The 16,039-nt window shown below is 45.9% G+C and overlaps 1 protein-coding gene across 1 annotated transcript in view; it reads left to right on the top strand.

Moving 5' to 3' along the window:
• The first annotated feature begins 288 nt into the window (after window positions 1-288).
• TECR (trans-2,3-enoyl-CoA reductase) overlaps window positions 289-16,039 on the top strand; it is a 62,200-nt gene continuing 46,449 nt past the window's right edge. The window contains exon 1 of the mRNA XM_077470104.1: window positions 289-445. Coding sequence (XP_077326230.1) covers window positions 431-445 — 15 coding nt within the window. The 5' untranslated portion in view covers window positions 289-430. The remainder of the gene's footprint in view (window positions 446-16,039) is intronic.

A 16,039-nucleotide genomic window follows, 5' to 3' on the forward strand; every position in this document is an offset into this window, starting at 1 on the left:
TTGTCCGGGAAGGTCTCTGTCTCCCCCCCGGACTCCAGCATGGGAAGTCACCTCCCGTCACCCTCGCCCAGTCTGAGCCACACACCCCGCACTACAAATAGCATGACAGCTGCCTATCACTACTCTGTGCCCCGCCCCTTGCCGCAACCTATTGGGCGAGTGGCGTCTCTCCGTTACTCCGGCTCTCTATTGGCTCCCACAGAGTCGGTCACCCAGAACGTCCCGCCCATGCACCTTACTCTAATTCCGCCCGTAGAAGGGGACGCGAGCGGTAATTGGCTTGACGCTGAACGACACGCCCTCTCAAGCCAGTCTGGAGGCCCTCATTGAGTGACCCTTCCCCCCTTGTCACCCTCTTGCCCCGCCTGTGGCTGGAGGTCTGGCAGGTAACGGCTAGGTGTGGGGCGCTGCGGCTGAGCCGGGTGGAATCATGAAGCACTATGAGGTGAGCGGAGAGCCCGGGCAGTGTGTGTGTGGTGTCCGGTGTCAGAGGTCTCCCCCTCCTCCTCTACAGCCGGTGCGATCCGCGGAGAACAACGAGGCTTAGAGGAGGACGGGAGCCGGCGGGGGGCAAACCTAGAGAGAAGGCGAATGACAGCTGGGGGGGGGGAGGGGACAAGCGCCATAGAAAAGACCTGACTGCGATAAATACCATCCACTCCAGTGATGGGGGGAGGGGATCATTGTCCTCACACCCAACACTCCTCCCCACAGACCCACACATACCAGTCTGCACAGAGACTATTCTAGATCCATGGCCAGCTTGGAGATCGGATGGCGCCTTCACTTGCCGTCGTACCGACTGTAAGACCCCTTTCACACCAGGGCGTTTTGCAGGCGCTATAGCATTAGAAATAGCGCTTGCAATCCGCCCTAAAGAAGCTGCACCATTTTCTGTAGTGTGAAAGCCCAGAGGGCATTCACTATACAGCGGTGCGCTGGCAGGACATCAGGGAAAAGTCCTGCCAGCAGCTTCTTTGGAGCGGTGAAGGAGCGGTGTGTTTACCGCTCATCCACCGCTGCTCCCCATTGATATCAATGGGGCAGCGCTGTAATACCGCTGGCAAAATGCCGCTATTGCGGCGTATTGCTGGCAGTTTTAACCCTCTCTCGGCCGCTAGTGGGGGTAAAAGCGCCCCGCTAGCGCCCGAAATGCGCCGCAAATCCGGCCGGTAAAACGCTGCTAAAAATAGCGGCGTTTTACCGCCGACACTATGGGCGGTGTGGTGTGAAAGGAGTCTAAAACGCATCGTAGATGAAAGCCGGTAGGAGGCTCCATATGTCTATGGATTCACACAGCCCGGATCAGGGGGCACCACCATAGCAAGGGGTTGCTATGGTGACCGACACAGAAGAGGAGGGGCCAGGAGCACCTGCGGGGGAGGGGGAACCCCGGAAGAGGAGGGACCAGGAGCGCCTGCGGGGGAGGGGGAACCCCAGAAGAGGATTAGCCAGGAGTGCCTGCGGGGAGGGCGAACCCCAGAAGAGGATTAGCCAGGAGTGCCTGCGGGGGAGGGCGAACCCCGGAAGAGGAGGGACCAGGAGCGCCTGCGGGGGAGGGGAAACCCCAGAAGAGGAGGAGCCAGGAGCGCCTGCGGGGGAGGGCGAACCCCAGAAGAGGATTAGCCAGGAGTGCCTGCGGGGGAGGGGGGAAACCCCAGAAGAGGAGGAGCCAGGAGCGCCTGTGGGGGAGGGGAAACCTGAGAAGAGGATTAGCCAGGAGCGCCTGTGGGGGAGGGGGGAAACCCCAGAAGAGGAGGATCGCCTATAGGGGATGGGGGACCACAGAAGAGGAGGAGCCAGGAGCTCCTGCGGGGAGGGGGGAAACCCAGAAGAGGAGGGGCCAGGAGCGCCTGCGGGGAGGGGGGAAACCCAGAAGAGGAGGGGCCAGGAGCGCCTGCGGGGGAGGGGGGACCCCAGAAGAGGAAGTGCCAGGAGCGCCCTGTTGGGTATCTATTTATGCGACGTAACATCATTCACATTATACAAAAAAATTTTTTTTTTTTTTTTACTTTTAGTTTCTTGAGTGTTTTTTTTTATTTTTTACCCAAAACATTTTTTAAAAATTGCTGCACAAATACCGTGTGACATAAAAAAAATATTTTTGCAGCTTAAAAACGGCTGTCCATTTTAGTCTATGGCTTCATGACCACCTAGGCGTTTTTGAGCTGCAAATGGCATAGGCGTTTTTAAGCTGTAAAAAAAAAAACCCAGGACCAGTGCGTTCCGTGGCGCGGAGCTAGAGCTGTAAAAACACGCAACATATTTTCTTTGTTTTCTGTGGCATTGTGGGAAATTTGGGAGTGCTATAGCCAAGAGATGTGTTTCTTTAAAAAACGCTACTTAACGCTAACGCTAAAAAACGTGCAAAAACGCCATTGCAAAACGCGTTTTTAAGGCCGATTTTTCCAGGTGTCAGAGCTAGCTTTGCAGCCAGTTTTTTAAAACATCCATGTGCATGAGCACTAAGGTTTGGGGATTCTAAGTCATTTTCTAGAAAAAAAATAGATTATTACATTAGAAGGGAAGTGCCAGAATTGGCTCGGATAGGAAGTGGTTAACAGTTTCAAATAACAGTTCAATTCCTGGAATGTCAGGATTGATAACTGTCATATTTTCTTGTGTCCTCAACCAAACTGTCAAACCATCAAATGGCTGATGTTAGGCCACATCCACACTGAGGCTGCGATTGCGTTAGCGGTAAAGCGCCGCTAGTTTTAGCGGTGCATTACCTTCGTTTTAGCGGTGATTTTCGGCCGCTAGCGGGGCACTTTTACCCCCACTAGTGGCCGATGAAGTGTTAAAAGTGCCCACAACGCGCCGCTGCTGAAGCTTGATTTCAATGGCAGGGGCAGTTTAGGAGGGGTGTCGCACCGCCCCAAAGATGTGGCTTGCAGGACTTTTTTTTTTTTTTTTTCCTGTCCTGCCAGCACACCGCCCCAGGGGGAAGCACTCAGGGTTTCACACTGGGGCTGCAGAAGAGGCAGTTTTCAGGCGCTACTTTTAGAGCAAAAACGCCTGTAAGACGCCTCAGTGTGAACGTGGCCTTGTAACTGATCACACGCTTTTCTGGCTGTACAGAAGAGGACAAAGTCCCCTCTGTGATGACAGGTTCTCTTTAAGGAGACATACAAGATCTAAAAGACCCTGCATGTCTCCTTTGGGCTCCCCTGAATGTTTTCAATCCAGATCACACTGCAATACATCTCTTCCCAACTATGCTAGCTGGGAACACAGAGGCCCCGCCCCTATCACTCCTGATTGGCTGGCTGACTGACTTTGACAGCAGCAGGAGCCAATTGCACCACTGCTGTGTCGCATCCAAACAGGAGGCAGAATCTCGACACTCGTGGACAGAGATGGAGCTCAGGTAAGTATTAGGGGGGCTGAAGGGGGTTGCTACACACACACAAAGCTTTTTATCTTAATGCATACAAAGCATTAAGATAAAAAAAAACCTTCGGCCTTTAGAACTCCTTTAAGTTCTGATGCTACAATCACCTCCTATTGTACGGATAGTAAATTTGAGTTTCCAAGTTGAAAATTCCACATGAGCACCCTGTGATCTTGGCGTATAGATGCTGCGATGGCATGATATCATGCGGGCAGTAAATTGGGGTTTTTCAAGGCAGATATTTCTTGTGACCGCCCTTTGCGCTCCAATGCTGTGTCCATGTGCCATCCTACAGATGATAATTATGAGTCTCTGAGGTGGAAACCATCTTGGAGCTCAGATTCTCCAATCACACTTTCCGGCCACTTTATTAGGTACACCTGTTTAATTCCTGGGTAACACAAATTGCCAATCAGCCAATCACATGGCAGCAACTCAGTGCATCTAGGTATCTAGACATGGTGAATATGACTTGCTGAAGTTCAAACCAAGGACCATAATAGGGAAGAAATTAGATTTAAGTGACTTTGAACATGGCATGGTTGTTGGTGCCAGACGGGCTGTTCTGAGTATTTCCATAACTGTTGATCTCCTGGGATTTTCATGCACAACCATCTCTCGGGTTTATAGAGAATGGTCTGAAAAAGAGAAAATATCCAGTGAGCGGCAGTTGTGTGGAGGAAAACACCTTGTTAATTTCAAAAGTCAGAGGAGAATGGGCAGAGATGATAGAAAGGCAACAGTAGCTCAGATAACCACTTGTTACAGACAAGGTATACGGAATAATATCTCTGATCGCACAACACAGCAAACCTTGAAGCAGATGTGATACAGCAGCAGAAGACCACACCGGGTGCCACTCTTGCACACGGATGATCCGTTCAGGTCCACCTGTCAGTTTTTTAGGTGGGCCCGAATGGACGCTCCATAGACCTCTATGGAGGGACGATGTGAGCGGTGACATGTCCGCTGACACCCGACCCGCTCTGATCCGAAAAAGTGTGATGGAGGAAAAACCTGTTTTTCTGTCTGCAGATTGGATGACAACGGACCGTACAGTCCATCGGCATCTGATTCCCCCATAGGGGAGAGCGGCGCTCTGACAGGTCCGTCCCTACACAGCATGCAGAGATGGACCTGTCATCTTCCTGCTCTGCAGTGATCGACGGACCAATCCCGGCTGAGCAGAGCGGGCTCCGTACACTGATACGTTTGTGTGAAGGAGCCCTATGAACAGGAAACAGAGGCTACAATTGGCACAGGCTCACCAAAATTGGACAACAGAAGATTGGAAAAAACGTTACCTGGTCTGATGAGTCTCAATTTCAGCTGCAACATTCAGATGGTAGGGGCAGGATTTGGTGTTAACAACATGAAAACATGGATCCATCCTGCCTTGTATCAACAGTTCAGGCTGGTGGTGGTGTAATGGTGTGAGGGATATTTTCTTGGCACACTTTGGACTCCTTCATACCAAATGAGCATTGTTTAAACACTACGGCCTACCTGAGTATTGTTCCTGACCATGTCCATCTCTTTATGACTACAGTGTACTCATCTTCTGATGGCTCCTTCCAGCAGGATAATGCACCATGTCACAAAGCTCAAATCATCTCACCACTGGTTTCTTGAACATGACAATGAGGTCCCTGTACTCCAATGACCTCTACAGTCGTCAGATCTCAATCTAATAGGACACCTTTGGGATGTGGTGGAATGGGAGAATCACATCATGGATGTGCAGCCGATAAATCTGAAACAACTGTTAGATGCTATCACGTCAATATGTGAATAATATAACATTTTAACTCGCGCTCAATGGTGAAAAAACAGTGAAAACAAAACTAAAGCAGCTGCCGCACACAAAGTGCTACTCACTAGAAATGTAAAATTATGAAAATGTGGCGCTCGCAAATGTTAATAAACATGTGTAACCAAGTGTGGATAAGTGCAGATGTGAAAAATCAAAGCAAATACCTTTGATAACGCCCTGTAGGTTGACGAAACATGTCGACGTATTTCCGGTGGCACTGATGTAATTTCCTGCTCCTTGGAACGCACTTCCTGGTTTCTGGAACGCCGTGATCAGTGTCCGGATCCATCTCTAATCCCTTTACATGCCTGTTTTTATCAACTATTTTGTAATACCCATTGTATATGGAATAAATCTCTTTTCAAACGGTACTTTTCACTATTAGGGCTCTTTCATACGGGGCGGATCCGTGCTGATCCACCCCGTGGATATCCGCTTGCTCAGTGGGGAACGCTCCGTCAATCCCTGCTGAGTAAGAAGATGACAGGTCTGTCTCTGCACACTGTAGGGACAGACCCGTCAGAGCGCCGCTCTCCCCTATGGGAGATTGGATGAGGACGGACCACAGAGTCCGTCGTCCTCCAATCCGATGACGGATGGAAAAGTAGGCTTTTCCTCCGTCGCACTTTTTCGGAGCTGGTCGGATGTCAGCTGACATGTCACCGCTGACATCTGACGCTCCACCAGAGGTCTATGGAGCGTCCGTTCAGGTCATTCTGAAAAAACAGACAGGCGGACCTGAACGGATCAGCCGTGTGAAAGAGGCCTTAGTTTCATTTTTTTTTTTTTTATCCTATTTTGGTGCCTGGTGATTCTGCTGAGAAATACAAGAAATCCTTTGATCTGATGTGCTCCACACCACTCCTGAGCTTCTCTGGATACCATCACATAAGCCTGACGTGACCCCCAGACTGCAAAGCTGGGGGGTTATCACCATTTGGTGAATGGGGACACATGGGGGTGGCGCTTCTGCACCTGAAAAGTCCTGGAGAGTCTGTGGTCTATTGCACTTCAAAAGTTTTTTTTTTTCCCATTGTGGATCAGAACATTTAGTACATTTATTTGGACTTTATTTACATGTTTTTTGCTTTGTATATTTACATCTGCACTTATCCACTCTTGGGTACACGTGTTTATTAACATTTGCGAGGGCCGCACTTTCGTAATTTTATCATGTCAATATGGGCCAAAATCTCTGAGAAATGTGTCCAACACCTTGTTGAATCTATGCCACAAAAAATGAAGGCAGTTCTGAAGGCAAAAGGGGGTCCAATCCGGTACTAGCAAGGTGTATCTAATAAATTGTCCAGTGCGTATATATACAAGTTTCCAAGCTGAAGATCGCACGTGAGCACCATACAAGCTCAGATGTTGCATTCATAGACTACAAGCCTACATTGCTGTGAATGTCTGGCGTGCTTGGAGGTTTTATGGTGCGTTTGCTTGCCTTCGTGCTGATCCTTAATTATGGAGAACGCATCGTAGCTCAAAGCTCGCAAGAGGTTCATTTGGAATAATGTGCGATATTTATGGTCTGTACAATGGCACGTGAACACAACATCTGAGCTCATAGGGCGGTCGCGTGCAATCTTCAACTTTGGTAACTTGTATTTTCCATTTCTGCGGTAGCACAATGGCACAGTGGTGTAGTGGGTAGCACTCTCGCCTAGCAGTAAGAAGGGTCGCTGGTTAAAATCCCAACCACAACACTACCTGCCTGGAGTTTGCATGTTCTCCCTGTGCCTGCGTAGGATTCCTCCGGGTACTCCAGTTTCCTCCCACACTCCAAAGACATTCTGGTAGGGTAATTGACTTATGTCCAAAATTGGCCCCAGTATATGAATGGGGACCTTGGATTGTGGGCTCCTTTAGGGTAGGGACCGATGTGAGTGTGTGATGTACAGGAACAATTGTAGACACTCGGGTTGGACTGATGTCTTTGTTCAACTATGTAATGTAATAGCGCTGTAACAATAACCCAGCATCTGTGCTCCAGGTTGATTTCTGATGCAGAAACACTTGTTTACTGCCTACAACTACACACCAACCCAACACCAGAGCACCAAACTCATAGAGCGATCGTATGGAACGTCCGAATCAGAAACTCAAATTTGTGTTCTGCAGAATATAGCTTTTGTGTGTGAAGCTCGTAGTGCATGGGTGCTCAACCTGTGGCCCTTCAGCTGTTGCAGAACTACAACTCCCATCATGCCTTTGGAAGTCATGCTTTTACCTGTAATCCGTGCAATGCCTCATGGGACTTGTAGTTTCACAATAGCTGGAGGGCCACAGGTTGAGCACCAATGTCGTAGGGCGTTGACATGGCAGTTCTGACTCTGAAACCTGTATTTACCACCTGTACAATGGCATGCAAACTCGGCATCTAAGCTTCAAGCTGGTAGGGTGTTCACTTGTAATGTTCACATGGAATCCTTGAATTTTATCCTTGGTATGTACTGAACATAAATTGCTTGTGATCACCCTACGAGTTTGGATCACTGGTGCTGTGTTCATGTGCCATCATAGACAGTACATTTGAATTTCCAAGTTGAACATTCCATTTGAAACGCCCTACGGCAGGGATATGCAATTAGCCGACCTCCAGCTGTTGCAAAACTACAAGTCCCATCATGCCTCTGGGTGTCATGCTTGTGGCTGGCAGAGTCTTGCTATGCCTCATGGGAGTTGTAGTTCTGCAACAGCTGGAGGTCCACTAATTGCATATCCCTGCCCTACGGGCTTGGAGCTTAGATGTTGTGTTTGCATGCTATTGTACAGGTTTACAAGTCGGATATTCCACACAAACCTCTTATAATTTCAGAGCTCAGACATTGTTTGCATTGATAAATCCAAGTTGGAAACTCTATGTGAACGTCTTAAGAGCTTTGAGCTCTGATTTTGAGTCTGATAATCCTCATGAAATTCCTACAAGCTTGGAGGCTTGAAGAAGCCACCCAACATCTTCAACATTACAGGACAAGCCAAGTTGAATGTGACTAATCATGGCCATACGCTATGTGAATTTCAGCTGGTTTGCCCATTGAGTGGCCCTGATGGCTGCCACCTACTGGACATCCCTCTAATGAAAAAAAGTACTTGGACAGCAAAATGTCGGCCAAGCACCAGCTGCATCCAATAAGATGGGGATGCTATTTGGGTAATTTGATAGTCGGCAGGCTGGCCATCTCTGGACATACACTGGGGCATCCAGGATTATTCATAGGCTCTCTTTACATGCTGGATGAGTGGCTACATGTGCCCACAGCAGTAGTGCGGCCATTGATTGTACAGAGTACAAATCTGAAAGCCACTGCTCTTAGCAGACACTGGGATTTATTTACTACAGCTGAAGGGTGCAAATCAAGTTTGCTTCTGTATAGAATCCAATCAGTTTCCAGGTTTTATTGCTAAAGCTTAATTAAACAAGTTGAAGTTTGACTCTAATTGGTTTCTATGCAGAGGTAAGTCTGATTTTACACTCTCCAGCTTTAGTAAATAAACCCCATTGCGTGCAGCAGTGTTTAGAGAATAGGGCTGGGGAAATTAAAATCTATTTAAATCTTGAATCGAGTTGAGAGGTCAAATCGATTAAAAATTTCAGCAAATCTTTTTTTATAGATTTAAAAAAAATAAAATAAATGTCACCAGGAACGGCGCTGACACCACGCCGGTCCTGAGGAGCTCGAGGCAGGAGTTTTTAGGCGAGGCCGCGACTTCAGCCTAGTCTGCGAGGCCAGACACCACGGACTAGGCCGAAGCCGTGACCTCGCCTAAAAACTCCTGCCCGCAGCTGCTCAGGACCGGTGCGGTGTCCATAAAATAAAAAAAACAAGAAAAAACTTGATTTGAATCATGAATCAAGCTCTTTTTTATTTTATTTTATTTTTTTGAGAAAATCGCCCAGCTCTAGAGAATCCACTGATTCTCACCAACGGCAGAATCTGAATCTGTTTGAATGTAGCCTTACCCCACTATTCTGTATTTAGACTTCAGAACTGTTAAGCCTAATGCCGCATACACACGAGTGGACTTATCGACGGACTAAACTGCGGAGGACTTTTCGTCGAGTTCCGCCAAAACAGACTTGCCTACACACGATCGCACCAAAGTCCGATCGTTTAGAACGTGATGACGTATGACGGGACTATAAAAAGGAAGTTCAATAGCCAGTAGCCAATAGCTGGCCTTGCACCGTTTTTTGTCTGTCGGAACAGCATACAGACAAGCGGTTTTCTCGATAGGAACTGGTTCCAGCGGAAAGATTTGAAATGTTCTATTTCTAGGTCCATCAGAATTTTAGAAAGAAAAAGTCAGATGAAGCCCACACACGATCGGAAAAGTCCGACAGAATGATTCTGTCTGACCTTTTCTGCCGGAAAGTCCGGTCGTGTGTACACGACATTTTACACACAATGAGAAAATTAGAAGAACGATAATGTTGTGTGTTTTTTTAATTTTTTTTAAATTTTTTTTATTTAATAATTTTTTTTGCTCGCTAGTCTCCTATCAAAAACGAGTGGCATACTAAAAGTGATCTCATGTATGTGTGACCCCTCTTCTCGTTACAATAATAATACATTATTATCATACAGGATTTACAGTGTCTTGAAAAAGTATTCATACTTTAAAACGTGTTTTTTTTATTTTTTTTTTTTTTTTAACATTTTTACAACCAAAAATATAAATGTATTTTATTGGGATTTTAGGTGATAGACCAACACAAATTGGCACATAATTGTGAAGTAGAAGGAAAGTGATAAAGGGTTTTCAATTTTTTTTTACAAATAAATATGTGAAAAGTGTGGCGTGCATTTGTAGTCAGCCCCCTTTACTCTGATACCCCTAACTGAAATCTAGTGGAATCAATTGCTATCAGAATTCGCTTCATTAGTAAATAGCGTCCAGCTGTCTGTAATTTAATCTTGGTTATAAATACAGTTGTTCTGTGAAGCCCTCAGGTGTTAGAGAACCTTGGTGAACAAACAGCATCATGAAGGAACACAGCAGACAGGGATCACATTGTGGAGAAGTTTAAAGCAGGGTTAGGTTATAAAAAAAAAAAAAAAAAATCCCAAGCTTTGAACATCTCCCTGAGCACTGTTCAATCCATCACCTGAAAATGGAAAGAGTATGGCACAACCGTAAACCTACCAAGACATGGCCATCCACCTAAACTGACAGGACGGGCAAGGAGAGCATTAATCGGAGAAGCAGCCAAGAGGCCCATGGTAACTCTGGAGGAGCTGCAGAGATCTATGGAAGAGTGACAAGAAAGCCATTGTTGAAAGCCATAAGAAGTCCTGTTTGCAGTTTGCAAGAAGCCATGTGGGGGACACAGCAAACATGTGGAAGAAGGTGCTCTGCTCAGATAAGGACAAAATTGAAGTTTTTGGCCTAAAAGCAAAATGCTATGTGTGGTGGAAAACTAACACTGCATATCACCCTGAACACAGCGAAACATGGTGGTAGCAACATCATGTTGTGGGGATGCTTTTCCTTAGCAGGGACAGGGAAGCTGGTCAGAGTTGATGGATGGAGCTAAATACAGGTCAATCTTGGAAGAAAAAGTTAGACTACAAAAGACTTGAGACTGGGGTGGAGGTTCACCTTCCAGAAGGACAACGACCCTAAATGTACAGCCAGAGCTACAATGGAATGGTTTAGATTGGGGGTCGCAACCCGTTGATCGTGGTCCACCCGTCAACCGCCAGCAGGTGACAGGTGGACCACGAACAGGTTCCTACTCCGCTGACCCCAGCCTTCTATGTGTGCCGATCTTTGTCTCCCCAGGCTCTCCTACCAGCCTCCGGCCTTCTCTGCGGCTGTGATCGATGAACAGCAGAGACCAGGAGGAAGCACATCTCAGGACGGAGGGTGGGAGGAGGAGCTGGCCAAACTAGCAGTATCCTCTACCACCCATCACATAACCCCCCCATCCCTGCATTCTGACTGCAACGCACTCCTGAACCCTGCATTCTCAGCATAACGTACTCCTAAGCACTGCACTCTAGTAATACTCATTTCATGTTCTGAGTGAAAAAAAAAAAAAAGGTTGATCTTACCGTTTTTTGATTTTTTTTTTGGGGGGGAACGACACTGTACCCAGTGATCTTTGACTACTTTATCAGTGTTGTTCAAGTAGATCTTCGTCTCTCGAAGGTTGCCTAGCCTTGGCTTAGATCAAAGCATATTCATGGGTTAGAATGGCCCAGTCAAAGTCCAGACCTAAATCCAACAAGAGCATCTGTGGCAAGACTTGCTGTTTACAGACGCTCTGCATCCAATCTGACAGAGCTATTTTGCAGGAAAAATGGGCAAAAATATCTCTCTAAGGCTGGGTTCACACTGCTGCGGCTAGGAGACCCGGATATGATTCGCACCGCACTGCAGTGCAAATCACATCCGATCTCTGTGCGATGCGAGTTCAGCCATACAGATAGTATGGCTGAATTCGCATCGCACCCGCTCCAAACTCGCACAGGACCCTTTTTTTGGTCCGCAGCAGAATCGGATCGCATGGGTGTTCACACCATGCGATCCGATTCCTGTCCGAGTTTGCAGATCGCACTGCGATATGCGAACTGATCTGGGGGTGTCATTAAGGTTTCACTGACGCTCCCAGCAGTCCGCATAGGGCAGTGTGAACTGCCAGCGGGAGGCATGCGATGCGGGAACCTGCCGCGGATTCGTGGCGTTCCCGCATCGCTTCAGTGTGAACCTAGCCTAAATGTGCAAAGCTGGTAGAGACATCCCCAAAAAGACTTGCAGCTGTAATTGCAGGGAAAGTTGGTTCTACAAAGTATTGACTCAGAGGGGCTGAATACAAATGTACCCCACACTTTTCACATATTTATTTGTAAAAAAAACAAACAAATTGAAAACCATTTATCATTTTCCTTCCACTTCACAATTATGTTCCACTTTGTGTTGGTCCATCGCATAAAATTCCAACAAACTACATTTACGTTTTTGGTTGTAACATGACAAAATGTGGAAAATGTCAAGGGGTATGAATAGTTTTTCAAGGCACTGTATATAGCACCAACAGTTTGCACAGCGCTTTAAATAATATTCCCCAGGGCTATCAACATAACAGAATATTTTTCACAAAATGCAAACTATGATTTTTATTTTGAGAATTGTGTTTTTTTTTTATTTTTTTATTTTGGTAGACGATTTTTTTCATGACCCTTTTTCTTCTTTCGAGTCTTTGTTTCCGATCATGTGTGGTCTTGTTGGCTCAATTTGCGTTGTACAAACACCATACTAATTGCACGAAAATCTTTTGAGTCTCCAAATGAGAAAATTCTCATTCATGTTCCTTCGTACACTTTTGTCTGATATTGTGATCAAATGTTGGAAGCTGTGTACTAACGATTAGATTATCAAGCGATCGGCTCCGATTCTGGTTATTTTCAGCCCATTTTCTCATTGTGTGTACTAGGCATTCGCTTTACACACAGCATACAGACTTGTTGATCTGATGCCCTGTAGGGCAATTCCCTGGCCCCTAGTCTTCCATCACCTTGCTGTAGCAATCGGGATTGTCACCTCACCATAGGGTAAAGTCCTGTCATAGCAATGCTGCTTTGTTAATCACTCCAGTGTCGCTGATTCTAAGCTTTTTCCCGATGATACATTATACCAGTCTTTTTGGATTTGGTTGGTGTTGAGTCTTTTATTTATCTATTTTTTAATGATACTGCATTTTCGACATCAGCTATGGGCCTAAAGCTATATGTATAATTAGTGTGTGTATGTGTGTGTGTGTGTGTATATGTATATATATATATATATATATATATATATATATATATATAGTGGTGTGAAAAAGTGTTTGCCCCCTTCCTCATTTCCTGTTCCTTTGCATGTTTGTCACACTTAAGTGTTTCGGAACATCAAACCAATTTAAACAATAGTCAAGGACAACACAAGCAAACACAAAATGCAATTTGTAAATGAAGGTGTTTATTATTTAAAGGTGAAAAAAAATCCAAACCATCATGGCCCTGTGTGAAAAAGTGATTGCCCCCTAAACCTAATAACTGGTTGGGCCACCCATAGCAGCAACAACTGCAACCAAGCGTTTGCGATAACGTGCAATGAGGCTTTTACAGCGTCCTGGAGGAATTTTGGCCCACTCATCTTTGCAGAATTATCCTAATTTAGTTACATTAGAGGGTTTTCGAGCATGAACAGCCTTTTTAAGGTCATACCACAACATCTCAATAGGATTCAGGTCAGGACTTTGGCTAGGCCACTCCAAAGTCTTCATTTTGTTTTTCTTCAGCCATTCGGTGGTGGACTTGCTGGTGTGTTTAGGATCATTGTCCTGCTGCAGAACCCAAGTTCGTTTCAGCTTGAGTACACGAACAGATGGTCGGACATTCTCCTTCAGGATCTCTTGGTAGACAGCAGAATTCATAGTTCCTTTTATCACGGCAAGTCTTCCAGGTCCTGAAGCAGCAAAACAGCCCCAGACCATCACACTACCACCACCATATTTTACTGTTGGTATAATGTTCTTTTTATGAAATGCAGTGTTCCTTCTACGCCAGATATACTTGGACACACACCTTCCAAAGAGTTCCACTTTTGTCTCATCGGTCCACAGAATGTTGTCCCAAAAGTCTTGGGGATCATCAAGATGTGTTGTGGAGAAATTGAGACGAGCTTTGATGTTCTTTTTGCTCAGCAGTGGTTTTCTCCTTGGAACTCTGCCATGCAGGCCATTTTTGCCCAGTCTTTTCCTGATGGTGGAGGCATGAACGCTGACCTTAACTGAGGCAAGTGAGGCCTGCAGTTCCTTGGACGTTGTTGTGGGGTCTTTTGTGACCTCTTGGATGAGTCGTCGCTGCGCTCTTGGGGTAATTTTGGGCGGCCGGCCACTCCTGGGAAGGTTCACCACTGTTCCATGTCTTCGCCATTTGTGGATAATGGCTCTCACTGTGGTTCGCTGGATTCCCAAAGCTTTGGAAATGGCTTTATAACCCTTTCCAGACTGATAGATCTCAATTACTTTCTTTCTCAATTGTTCCTGAATTTCTTTGGGTCTCGGCATGATGTGTAGCTTTTAAGGATCTTCTGGTGGACCTTACTGTGTCAAGCAGCTCCTATTTAAGTGATGCCTTGATTGTGAACAGGTGTGGCAATAATCAGGCCTGGGTGTGGCTAGAGAAATTGAACTCAGGTGTGGACAACCACAGTTATAGTATGTTTTAACAAGGGGGGCAATCACTTTTTCACACAGGGCCATGATGGTTTGGATTTTTTTTCACCTTTAATAATAAACACCTTCATTTACAAATTGCATTTTGTGTTTACTTGTGTTGTCCTTGACTATTGTTTAAATTGGTTTGATGTTCCGAAACACTTAAGTGTGACAAACATGCAAAGGAACAGGAAATGAGGAAGGGGGCAAACACTTTTTCACACCACTGTGTGTGTGTATATATATATATATATTATAATTTACTGTAGTGAGACCCCCCCCCCCCCGTATAGTCCCTTTCATAATGGAAGTCCAGAAATACAGTACCTATAAACAAGATCAGATCCCTCCAGCGATGAGCAGCCTACTTCTTTCTGGCCATATTCTGTATTAACTGCTTCCCAACCCCCTCACGCCAATATATGTCAGCAGAAGGGCACGTACAGGCAAAATCACGTACCTGTACGTTGCCCTTTAAGAGGCGGCGGGAAGGCCCGTGATTCTGGTTGTAGGTCCCGCGGACTCGATCGCCGCAGGCATACCTGCGATCGCCTCGCAGAGAGGAAGAACTAGGAGATGCTAAAGTAAACAAGCATCTCCCTGTTCTGCCTAGCAACAGTGACACTGGTCTCTGCTCCCTGCGATTGGAGCATAGATCAGTGACGTGTGACACACAGCCACGCCCCTACAGTTAGCAACACACCCCTAGGACACACTTAACCCCTACACTGCTACCTAGTGTCATTTATACAGGAATCGGTGCATTTGTATAGCACTTATTGCTGTATAAATGACAATGGTCCCAAAAATGTGTCAAAAGTGTCTGTGTCCGCCATAATGTTGCAGTCATGATAAAAATTGATGATCGCTGCCATTTTAAAAAAAAATAATTAATAAAAATTCCATAAAACTATCCCCTATTTTTAAATGCTATAACTTTTGCGCAAACCAATCAATAATTGTATGTCGTGCTTTTTTTTGTTTATAGCGCAAAAAATTAAAACCGCAGGGGTGATCAAATGCCACTAAAAGAAAGCTCTATTTGTGGGGAAAAAAAGGACGTCAATTTTGTTTGGGAACCACATGGCACGACTGCGCAATTGTCAGTTAAAGCGACGCAGTGCCGAATCGCAAAAAGTGCTCTGGTCAGGAAAGGGGTAAATTCTTCCGGGGCTGAAGTGGTTAAGCTGAAATTTTGCTTAAAATTTTTAATAAAAGCTTCTGTTTTCATTGCATACCTTATTTTAAACCCAGTAGAATCATCCCTGGGTTTCTGTGCTTCTCTATTCAATGCAGGCAGATCATGGCTAGTGGGATGGGCAGGGTGCTGTACATACCTTGTCAAACTAAACCAATCGGACACAACCAGTGACTAATCACTGTACCGGCTTGCATAGAATGCATTAAGATAAAAAAAAACCCTGCCTTTACGATCACTTGAAGTCAATCGACTTCAGTACAACCATCCAGTGGCTATAGCCACCAGCAGTAATCATTGTGTTCTGCTGGCAGGGAATGCTCCCTGCTGGCAAAACACAACTCTGCGGGAGGGATTTACCCATCAATACTGACTGTTCAGATGGGGGAATTGAGACATTTTTCTTGCACCCGTGGTTGCAGG

The sequence above is a fragment of the Lithobates pipiens genome, unplaced genomic scaffold (assembly GCF_037356315.1).
Source record: "Lithobates pipiens isolate NorthernLeopardFrog02 unplaced genomic scaffold, aLitPip1_a1.2 Scaffold_8, whole genome shotgun sequence".
In the NCBI taxonomy this organism is placed as follows: Eukaryota; Metazoa; Chordata; class Amphibia; order Anura; family Ranidae; genus Lithobates; species Lithobates pipiens.